Here is a 12,470-nt window from a genome sequence, read left to right on the forward strand (position 1 = left end):
AAAACCCCTCTGGAATTCTGTGATGGAGGCAGAGAAAGGTTAAGCAGCTTATTTATCTGTATAATTAAAATGTCGGTGTCTCTCTTACAGAAATAAATCGAATATTGATGGTTTTTAATACAGAAAAGAGTTGGGAAGTCGGTTCCTTGCAGGTTCAAAGCAGGAATCCAGAGGGTTACAGGGTTTGATTCTCCTGGGCAGGGGCTGGGATGGAATTCCCAGAGGAGATCCCTGGAGGAGGATGGAACTGGGTGAACTTTGAGATCCTTCCAGCCCAAAACCCCTCTGGAATTCTGTGATGGAGGCCCCCAGATCCCAAACCACGACAGCACAAACCCCCAGGGCTCAGCCCTGCCAGAAGAGAATTCCTCTCAGGAATTCCAAGAGAGAATTCCTCTCCAGAGGGGACAGCTCTGCTGGGACAGTCCCCTCTCCCAGCACTCAGAATTCCCTGCAGATTTCCCTCCCACATCTCCTTCCCTGACATCCAGAAACCTTCACTGCGATTAAAAACCTCGCTTTTGTTCAGGAGAACAAACAAACACCGCCTAAAACAAACACCCTGCCCTGGAGGTTTTAATTGCAGGGAATCTGCCGGTTTGCTATTTTTACCTGGATTGGAGACTCATCAAAGCTGCTTTTTTTTGGAGGAGAGAGGAGAAATTCATCCTTTAAAGCAGCGAGCAGCTCCCCCAGCCCTGAGCGGGGCTTTGGTGCTCGTTAGCAGCGGCTCCTGATGAGGCAGCTCTTGTTTTCCAGGCTGCTTTTGATCCCACACTCATTAAAACCCCATCCTGCTGTGGGATTGTTTCTCTCTCCCCAAATCTCGGTACCTGCAGGGTTGGGGTGGGGAGGGGGAGCCCAGAGTGTTGTCCCTAAAATCTCCCAAATTTATTTCAAGGCAGTTTTTTCCCCATCAACAGGAGCTGGTCCTTCTCCCAGCCCAAATCATTCCAGGGTTTTGTTTTCACAGCAAAAACAAATTAACAAATGAGGGGTTTGGTGGTTGGGATGTTGAGGTTTTTGGGGATATTTGGAGCAGTTTTCTGCTGCCCCAGAGCAGCCTCCAGGTCCTTCCTGGGGGGTTCCAGCAGGGGTTTTATGAAGGGGAAAATCCCAATATTTGATTAAATGTGGGGAAAACTAAACCAAACCTTCAGGGAAAGCAAATCATTAAATCATCAAATCATTAAATCATTAAATCAGTCACCAGCCTGGAAAGCCTTTCCTTGCCTGTCCCCCAAAACATCCTCGAGAAACACCAAGATTCCAAAGGAATAAACAACAATTCCTTCTGCACCTTCACTCCCCTGTGTGTGACCACAAAATGATCACTCACAGGATTATCTCCAAAATACCCAAAAAATCCAGTGCCCTCCACCTCCCTTCTCCAAACATTTGTGGTTTGTGGTTTTTATTTTGGTTTTTTATTTTATTCTGGACCATCTGCTGCTGGAGCTGCTTCTGGGAGAAGCAGAGGAGATGAAAGGAGAGCCAGAGGAGCTGCCAAATTCCCTCCTTGGCTCCTCCATCCCTCCCTCCCCACCCTCCTGGAGCAGCTGTGGGGTCACTCCTGATCCCCCCTGAACCTGGCAGAGCTTCCCAGGAGAATCCCAGCAGGAATATTTTTTTTTTCCAAGAGATTTCAGCTCCAAAGCCGCCTCCTGGAGGCTCTGCTGGTGGCCGGCAAGGATTAAATTCGGGAGAAAATTGGGATGCGCGGCTGGGTTTGGCTCCAGAGACACACAGGAGCTGCTTTTTGTCCAGTTCCTCCCGGTTTTTTTGTTGGGAATGGTTGGAAGCAGAGTTCCCCCTGCCGGTAAATGAGGCTGGAATGGGGATCTGAAGGCAGAAAAAAAATGGGAGGGAGGAAAAGCGGGATGGGATCAGCTCGGCCCCTCGATCTGCAAATCCCCCTCCTGCCCTGGGAATTCCCTGCGGGAATCTCCAGCTCCAGAACATTCCCCCCAAAAAAAATCCTGTTGGGAAAGTGCTGCTTTATCCCAAAGCTGCCCAGGGCTGAATAAAACCACCCCAGAATGTTTGATTGACTTAGATTTGCATCCCGTGAAGTGGAAAAGGTCTGGATCAAACCGGGGCTGAGCCACAGAGCTCTGGATTTGTCCTTTGGGAATTCTGAGCTCCAGAACATTCCCCCCCAAAAAATTCCTGTTGGGAAAGTGTTCCTTTATCCCAAAGCTGCCCAGGGCTGAATAAAACCACCCCAGAATGTTTCATTGACTTAGATTTGCATCCCGTGAAGTGGAAAAGGTCTGGACCAAACCGGGGCTGAGCCACAGAGCTCTGGATTTGTCCCTTGGGAATTCTGAGCTGCCTCCAGCTGTGCCCACACTGGGGATAATCATGGAATGTTTGGGGCTGGAAAGGGCCTGAAATCCCATCCTGGGACATCTCCCAGGCCTGGATGGGGCTCCCTTGGTGACTCCCAGTTGGGAATAAACACAACAGGTTTATTCAAACCTCATGGAATCAAAATTTTTGTGCATTCCTGGCCTTTCCTCGGGGACAGGAGGAGTTTCCTGATGTTTCCTCTCCCCAATCCCAGCCCTGCCTCGGGTTGGGGAAAAGGAGCAAAGCCCCAAACCCAGGGAATAAAAATCCTCCCCTTTCCCAGAGGGGGAAAGGCAGCAGAGGATGGAAATAAATATATATAATTATATATATAATGTATATATTTCTATTATATATGTCCATATATATATGGATTTTATATATATATGTGGATTATCCATATATATTTTTTATATATATATATGGATTTTATATATATATTTTATATATATATTTATATATATACTACTATATATATACACTATAATACTATCTATATTAGTATATATAATATTAATATATATTAATTTAGAAATAGATTATAAAATATACTATACAAATCATATAAATATATAACGTATAAATTATAAATAAAGTATAATATATATAATAGGTATTATAGATATTATATATTACATATATCCATATATATATGGATTATATATATACTATTATCTATATTATATACTATATATACTATTCTATATATATAATATTATATATATAGTATATATATTATAGGTATAGATATTATATATTTTATGTTTATATATATAGATATGGATTATATATATTATTACACTATATTTACCTATATATACATTATATATTTGTTATATTATATATACATATCATATATAATATATATATAATATATATATAATATACATATTTTATATATATATCTCCAACCCTGGCATCACCCCAAAGGACTGGGATCACTCCCTGCCCACCCTAAATCAACCAAAACCCCACAAAAAAAAAAAAATCCTGGAGAATTGAACCATTGTCCTGTTTTTCTTTAATAAAGATAAGGAAGGATTTGTGTTCTCCTGTTAAGGCAAAGGATCTGCTGCTGCTGCTCAGCTCCAGGGGGAGCAGCTCTGATTTACACACACATCAAAAAAACAAAAACAAAAAAAAAAGCTGAATTATACCTCAAACTAAAGAATTACATTTGAGAGACGATTCAGAATTAAAAAAAAACCAAACCCCAAAAATAAACTCTGCACATTTTCCTTCTGATTTCCCCCGTCCTGAGTCCAGTTCCACACCAGAGTCTGAGGTACGAGACAATAAATTAAAAGTTCATCCCGACTCAATGCGACGTTTTCTTCGCCACCTTCCCGAATTTGGCGTCCAGTCCAAGGCCTGGGAGGACACAAAAAAAGAAATAAATCAGGTTTGGGGTCTTTAAAGCAGCAGGAAAATGGGAATTTTGGGGAAAATCTGCTGAATTTACCCATGGAAGGAGCTGGGCTAGTAACACACCCAGATAAAAGTTTTATCCAGTGAAAAAGACAAACAAAATCTCTCTTATATAAAATAAAAAATATAATTGACCTTTAAAATTACTGATCTTTAAAAGGACACCCCAAAACATCCAGAACCAAAATGCAGTTCAAGAAAGGTGCCAATAAAAAACCACTATACATTTATATCTACCTATATATATATGTACACACTATATATATACACACTATATATAATATACTCTATGTATTTACCATATATATACACTATATATATATCTATATACTGCATATATATATACACATATATACAATATATATATAGTATCTGCTAAAAGGTGTATCATTATATTCCCCTGGATTCTATATATACTATTATACTATATAAATATATTTATATTTATACACACACTATATATATACACTATATACCTAAATATATAAAATATATATAGTGAATACATACTATATATAGTGTATATATAGATATATATACACACAGTATATATACACTATATATTCATATACATATATGTATACATACACATACATATATATATACTGTATATATGTAATACATACTAAAAGGTATATTATGATATTTCCCCTGGATTCTATATATATTATTATATATATTCTATCTATAGATATACAATATATATACACCATATCTATCTATATTATATTAAAAATATATAATATATATACATACACATTTTATATATACACTATATATACACATATACATATATATATTGTATATATACATAGTATATAGTAAAAGATATATTCTTATATTCCTCCTGAATACTATATATACTATTATAGTATTTATATATTATAATATTGTATTATAATATTATATATATTATGCATATATTATGCATATATTATAATATTATATATTATAGTATATATAATATACTATACTATAGTATATATATTCTATCTGTCCATATATATACACACTATCTATATCTATATATCTACTACATATATCTATACATCTATATATATCTATATATCTATATATATCCACTATATATCTATATATCTATCTACATACCTATATATATCCACATATACATAAACATATATTTATTCCGCACATATATATATACTGTATATATGTAACATATACTAAAAATGACATTATTATACTCCTCTTGTGTGCATATAAATAAATATACACTGTATATATATGACATATACTAAAATTACATTATTATATTCCTCTTGTGTGCATATAAATAAACAAATAAATACACACTGTATATATATAGTATATACTAAAAGGTATATTATTATATTCCCCATATATATATATACACATATATATACATATATATACACATATACACATATACACATATATAAACATATATATATAAAAATATATAATTCTAATAATTCTATTATTCTATTCCCCTGTGAATTATGAGGCCCAGACTGACCCAGGAAGACGAGCACGGTGCCCACCCACTGCAGGGGGCTGATGGGGTTGGCAAAGAGCACCACCGAGGCCAGGATGGTGAAGAACTTGCGCGTGGTGGTGATGATGGAGCACGTCAGGGGCCCGAAGTACACCACGGTCATGAAGATGAAACTCTGTCACAGACACCACAGAATCATCATTGTCGTTGTCACCCTGATTTTTCAGCCTTTTAGTTTGTTTTTATATTGCTACTAAAGTTTCTCACTGATCGGAACGTAAATGAAATGATGTTTGTGTAAAGAATGTTCTTTCCAAGGAAAAGGACAAGCTGATGGAGTTCTGAAGGCAGAGAGGTGCTCCTTCCTCTTATTCCCCCAATCCTTAATCTGATCCCAAACCCTATTTAAACCCCAAATCATAAAATAAATTCCTTTTTTCTCTCTTCTGTTCTCAACCTGAGGGGTGAGTGTGATTCTTTCACAGTCACTGCCAGGACAGGCAACCCCAAAGGATCCCTGAGCCTGTCTGACACCAAAACCACACACACTCTGAGGTTCAGAGGGCTGAAAATGACTTTTTAAAATTATTTTTTGGGATGTTTTATATATATATATATAAATACATATGTATATATTTTTTAAAAATATACTTTTTTACACAGACCAATCCAATTGGTGACAAGAAGACAGAAAACAAGATAAAATCCCCACAGTTACTCCTGGGTTAAATTGGGTTTATGGAATCCTGGATTTGATAGAAGATAAAAACCCCACAGTCACTCCTGGGATAAATTTGGTTTATGGAATCCTGGCTCTGACAGAAAACCCCACTATTATTTCTGGGTTAAATTTGGGTTTATGGTATCCTGGATCTCACAGAAAACAAGACAACCCCCCCACATTATTCATGGGTTAAATTTGATTTATAAAATCCTGGCATTGAGCTGGTCCTCAGTGCTCACCCAGGCAACACTTTCCCCAAGCCCAGGGAGCTCCAGCCTGGCCTGGGACACCCCAAATCCCACCCAGGGAATCCCACCCCATCCAAAATCCCACCCCAAATTCCACCCAGGGAATCCCACCCCAGGAATCTCATCCCACCCCAAATCACACCCCAAACCCCATCCAGGGAATCCCATCCCACCCCAAAATCCCACCCAGGGAATAAAATCCCACCCCAAAATCTCACCCCAAACCCCATCCAGGGAATCGCATCCCACCCCAAATCCCACCCTACCCAAAAATCCCACCCAGGGAACCCCAAAACCCCACCCCAAACCCCACCCAGGGAATGCCATCCCACCCCAAATCTCACCCAGGGAACCCCAAAATCCCACCCCAAATCCCACCCTACCCGAAAATCCCACCCAGGGAATAAAATCCCACTCCAAATCCCACCCCAAAATCCCACCCAGGGAATAAAATCCCACCCCAAAATTCCACCCCAAATCCCACCCAGGGAACCCCACCCCAGGAATCTCATCCCACCCCAAAATCCCACCCAGGGAACCCCAAAATGCCACCCAAAGCCCACCCCAAATCCCACCTGCCCCAGGGCGCTGGTGAGGCCGAAGAGGAGGATGTTGGAGATGACGCTGGGATAACGTTCAGTGAAACTCAGGAACTCCCAGAGCTCCCCCGTGAACAGGATCCCTGCAAAAAAACACAACCCTAAAATCAGATTGGGGTTTGTGGGCTCTGAACTCCCCAAAAAAAAAACCAGGGAGGGAAGCCCAGAACAGCAGCAGGAGAGGGAATCGCCCTCCTGGTTAATTAATGAAGGAAAGGTCGTTAATTGGGGTCGAATTCCAGCACAAGGGTCAGTCAGGGAGGTGCTGGCAGTTCCTGGGATGGGAAAAGGGGCCTGAAAGCTCCTGAAGTGCCTCAGTTTGTTGGTTTGACACAAATAATGAAGAGCAATTGGGGATTTCCTTTAAAGTGACAACGAAAATATCCAATTTCATGCAGGAATCCATATTTTTTAAAGTTTAATTTTCTTTTTAAAAAAAAATATTTCTTATTTTCTTTTTTTTTTAATTTTTCTTTTTTTTCTTTTTAAAAATATTTTTAATTTTTTTTCTTATTTTCTTTTTTTAAATTTTCTTTTTTTTTTTATTTTCTTTTTTTAAAATTTTCTTTTTTTCTTATTTTCTTTTAAAATTTTTTTTCCTTATTTTCTTATTTTAAATTCTTCTTTCCTCACTGTACATGAATAAACTACCTGTTCACTTTATAACTTAAACCCATTTCACCTTTTGTCCCCCAAAAAAGACCCTGTGGAGGCACCACCTGTAAATCCCAGGTGGGACAGGAAGGTGAGGCTCACCTGCCCCCAGGAAGAGCGTGGAGCACAAGTTGACATTGAGAAACTTATAAAAATTATCAAACAACACGAGAAAACGAGAACCTTGAACCACTGAGGGCAAAAAGGACTCTGTGGAGGCCCCAGGTGTGAATCCCAGGTGGGACAGGAAGGTGAGGCTCACCTGCCCCCAGGAAGAGCGTGGAGCAGAGTTTGACATTGAGAAACTTATAAAAATTATCAAACAACACAAGAAAACAAGACTTTGAAGACTCCTCACTGTCTTTCCAGAGGGCAAAAAGGACCCTGTGGAGGCCCCAGGTGTGAATCCCAGGTGGGACAGGAAGGTGAGGCTCACCTGCCCCCAGGAAGAGCGTGGACCAGAGGTTGACGTTGAGCATCATGTGGTTGGAGCCCGTCTGGTAATGAGCCCTCATGTGGTCCTGGGACACGCCCGTCAGCCCGTCCAGCGTCAGCGACAGCAGCTGCGGAGGGACAGACAGACAGACAGGGGACAGACAGACAGACAGGGGGCACACAGACAGACAGGGGACAGACAGACAGACAGGGGGCACACAGACAGACAGGGGACAGGGGACAGACAGACAGGGGACAGACAGAGTGGGGACAGACAGAGAGACAGACAGGGGACACAGATGGAGCAGACAGGGGACAGACAGACAGACAGGGGACAGACAGGGCACGGACAGGGCATGGAGAGGGGACAGATAGACAGAGTGGGGACACATAGACAGACAGATAAGGGATACACAGACAGACAGACAGGGGAAAGACAGAGAAGGGAAAGACAGAGGGGACACACAGACAGAGACAGGGGACACACAGACAAGGGGATGGACACATAGACAGACAGGGGAAAGACAGGGGATGGACAGACACACAGACAGACGATACACACACAGACAGATGGGGACAGACAGAGGCACAGGATTTATCCCAGGTGAGGTGTAAATCCCACCTGAAACCCCAAAATTTATCCCAAGTGAGGGATCCCAGGTGTAAATCCCACCTGAGTTACACGCCAGGGCCCCTCCCAGGTGTGATCCTACCCCCCTGATGTCCCCTGTGGTGTCCCCATGATGTCCCCCGTGGTGTCCCTGTAGTGTCCCCTGTGGAATTTCTGGGGGATTTCTGTGGGGGTTTTATGGGGTTTCTATGGTGTCCCCTGTGGTGTCCCCCATAGGGTTTCTGTGCCGTCCCCATGGGGTTTCTATGGGGTTTCTGTGCTGTCCCCTGTGGTGTCCCTGGGGTGTCCCCTGTGGTGTCCCCATGGGGTTTTTTTGGGGTTTCTGTGGTGTCCCTATGGTGTCCCCGTGGGGTTTCTATGGGGTTTCTGTAGTGTCCCCCATGGTGTCCCCATGGTGTCCCCTGTGCTGTCCCCATGGGGTTTTTATGGGGTTTCTATGGTGTTCCCAGTGGTGTCCCTGTGCTGTCCCCTGTGCTGTCCCCTGTGGGATTTCTGTGGTGTCCCCAGTGGGGTTTTTATAGGGTTTCTATGGTGTTCCCAGTGGTGTCCCCTGTGGTGTCCCCTGTGGGATTTCTGTGGTGTCCCTGTGGTGTTCCCCCTGTGGTGTCCCTTATGATGTCTCTGTGGTGTCCCCAGATGTCCTCAGGGTGTCCCCAGGTGTCCCCAGGATGTCCCCTGTGGTGTCCCTGTCCCCAGGGTGTCCCCTGTGGTGTCCCTGTCCCCAGGATGCCCCCAGGATGTCCCTAGGTGTCTCCAGGGTGTCCCCAGGTGTCCCCAGGATGTCCCCATGGTGTCCCTGTGCCCATGGTGTCCCCTGTGGGGTTTCTGTGGTGTCCCCCATGGTGTCCCTGTCCCCAGGTGTCCCCAGGTGTCCCCAGATGTCCCCAGGGTGTCCCCAGATGTCCCCAGGTGTCCCCAGGCTCACCAGCAGCAGCTCCCCGTAGCCAAAGACGTGCTCGGTGTCCCCTGTGCCCTTTTTGGGTTTGTAGAGGAACAGGGCCACCCCCGCCACGATCAGCAGCACACACAGGTACTTGGCTGGGGGGTACCTCTTCCTCAGCAGGGTCACCCCCAGCAGCATCACTGGGGAAAGAGAGCACAAAATTATCCTAAAATCTGGTTATGGGGGTTAAATTCCCTAAAAGTTCACACCCAGCAGCATCACTGGGGAAAAGAGAGGTCAAAATTATCCTAAAATCTGGTTATGGGGGTTAAATTCCCTAAAAATTCACACCCAGGAGCATCACTGGGGAAAAGAGAGGTCAAAACCTGCCCCTAAATCCACCCAAAGGAATCAAATCCCTAAAAATTCATTCCCAAACCACGTCTGGGGAGGAGGAACATCCCAAACTGACCCCAAGCCCAGCCTGGGGTGGCTCTGACAGGTGGAAATCCACCCAAATCCATAAAAAAACAGGGAATTCTCTCACCTGGGATGGGTTTACAGGACTTGCCCAGCACCTGGGGAGGGAAGGTGGGTGTCAGTGATCCCTGTCCCCAAATGTCCCCAAATGTCCCCAAAATGTCCCCAAAACTAGACCCCAAAATGTCCCAAAAATCTCCCCCCAAAAGTTCCCAAAACAAGGCTCCAAATGTCCCAAAAATGTCTCCAAAACGAGGCCCCAAAAGTCCCCAAATATCCCCAGAATGAGACCCCAAATGTCTCCAGATTGTCCCCAAAACAAGACCCCAAATGTCCCCAAAATGAGACCCTAAATGTCCCCAAAATGTCCCCAAATGTCCCCAGGATGAGGCTGAGCAGGGGGAGTTCAGCACCCCAGACAGGATTCCCCCCCCGGGTGACAATTCCCAAATTCCCAAACCCATCCCAGGGGATTTCTGTCCCCTCCCTGCAGGGACAGTGACACCAGCGTGAGCCCAGGACAAGGACAGGTGTCCCCTGTGTCCCACCAGTGTCACAGCCAGTGTCCCCTCAGTGTGACAGCTGGTGTCCCCTTGGTGTCCCCTGTGTCCCCTCAGTGTCCCCTCAGTATCCTCAGTGTTCTCCTGGTGTCCCCTCAGTGTCACAGTCAGTGTCCCCTGTGTCCCCCCAGTGTCCCCATGTGCCCTCAGTGTCCCCTTGGTGTCCCAGCCAGTGTCCCCTCATTGTCCCCTCAGTGTTCTCCTGGTGTCCCCTTGGTGTCACAGCCAATGTCCCCTCAGTGTCACAGCCAGTGTCCCCCATGTCTCCCTGGTGTCACCCTAGTGTCACAGCCAATGTCCCCTTTGTCCCCTCAGTGTCACAGCCAGTGTCCCCTGTGTCCCACCAGTGTCACAACCAGTGTCCCCCTTCAATGTCTCCCATGTCCCTCCAGTGTCCCATCAGTATCACAACCAGTGTCCCCTCAATGTCCCCCCAGTGTCCCCCCTGTCCCCTGGGTGTCACAGCCACTGTTACAGCCGGTGTCCCTCAGTGTCTGCCCTGTGTCCCCCCAGTGTCCCCTCAGTGTCCCCGGGTGTCCCCAGTGTCCCCATGTCCCCAGGGTGTCCCCATGTCCCCAGGTGTCCCCATGTCCCCCGGGTGTCCCCAATGTCCCCATGTCACCTGTGTGGGGTAGCTGACGAACTGCAGGGCGGAGTTGCTGGACACCATGGCCCCCAGGTAGGACAGGGAGCAGGCCCCGTATAACCAGCCCCGTGTCCGGTCCGGCCGTGTCGGCTCCGTCACCCGGATCACTGCGGGGACAGGGACAGGGAGGGCTCGGGGTGGCCCCTGTGCCCCCCCAGGACCCCCCAGGACCCCCAGACTCACGGAGTTTGGCGAAGGCGGCGTTGATGACGCACTGGATGAAGACCAGGGTGAGAGCGAAACGGAACTTCTCCTGCTGGGCGCCCTCCCCGTAACGGCCACGGGTGCTGGGGACAGGGACAGGGACAACGGGGACAGGGACAGGGGACAGAGAGGGACAGGCAGGGACAGAGAGGGATGGGCACAGGGGACAGACAGGGACAGGCACCAGGGACAACGGGGACAGAGTGCGATAAACACGGGGACAGGTGGGGACAGGAACAGGGGGCACAGTGGGATGAGCATGGGGACAGGTGGGGACAGGGGACAACGGGGGACAGGGCAAGATGGGCACCGGGACAGAAGGGGACAGGGGACATAGTGGGACAGGGCACGGAGACACAGGGGACAACGGGGGGACACACAGGGACAGACAGCGACAGGTACAGGGACAGGGGGACAGAGCGGGACAGGCACAGGGAGAGGCAGGGACAGGGGACACAGGGACACCAGGGACAGGGGACACACAAGGGACAGAGTGGGACAGGGGACAACGGGGAATAAGCAGGGACAGGGGACACACAGGGACAAGAGTGAGATAGAGAGGGACAGAAACCGGGGACAGACAGGGACAGGCACAGGGACAGGCAGGGATAGGGGACACAGGAACACGGGGGATAGGGACAGGGGACACACAGGGACAGAGTGGGACGGGCACGGGGGACAGAGCGGGACAAGCACCGGTCACACCGGGGACAGAACCCAGGAAGGAGCGGCCGTGTCCGGCTGCCGGCTCTGCCCCGCTCCCTCCCCTCCAGAGCCCCCCCAGCGCTGAGTGTCCCCCCTGTCCCTTCCCTCACCGGTGTCCCCAAGCCCCGTGTCCCGCCAGCCCCGTTACTTCCCTTCCCTTCCCCGGTTCTCCCACATCCCCAACCCCTTTTCCCGCTCCCTCTCCCGCTGTCCCGCTCCCGGTATCCCCTCACATGCTCTCCTGCAGGATGCCGTAGTAGAAGTAGCAGGCGAACACGCCGAGGAAGCAGACGGGCAGGCGGAGGCGCTCGGGCAGCGCCGGGGCCGCGCTGGCTCCCATGGCAGAGGCGGCGGAGGAGGCGGCGGGGCCGCTCAGCGCGGGCGGCACCTCCAGCGCCACATCCCGCGGAGCCCCGGGCGGCCTCATCGGCCCCCGCCGCGCCC

General features: G+C 47.0%; 1 protein-coding gene across 1 annotated transcript; it reads right to left on the reverse strand.

Moving 5' to 3' along the window:
- Positions 1–3,356: 3,356 nt before the first annotated feature.
- On the reverse strand, positions 3,357–12,468 carry SLC35B1 (solute carrier family 35 member B1). Its single transcript, XM_083877367.1, has 9 exons — positions 12,260–12,468; positions 11,301–11,404; positions 11,094–11,224; positions 9,979–10,009; positions 9,474–9,631; positions 7,919–8,045; positions 6,805–6,911; positions 5,279–5,432; positions 3,357–3,723 (listed from the first exon to the last, which is right to left on the reverse strand). The coding sequence occupies exons 1-9, from the start codon at positions 12,451–12,453 to the stop codon at positions 3,671–3,673; spliced, it is 1,059 nt and encodes a 352-aa protein (XP_083733493.1). The 5' UTR covers positions 12,454–12,468; the 3' UTR covers positions 3,357–3,670.
- Between the last annotated feature and the right edge of the window lie 2 nt (positions 12,469–12,470).

The sequence above is a fragment of the Zosterops lateralis genome (genome assembly GCF_965231275.1).
Source record: "Zosterops lateralis genome assembly, chromosome: 24".
Lineage (NCBI taxonomy): Eukaryota > Metazoa > Chordata > Aves > Passeriformes > Zosteropidae > Zosterops > Zosterops lateralis.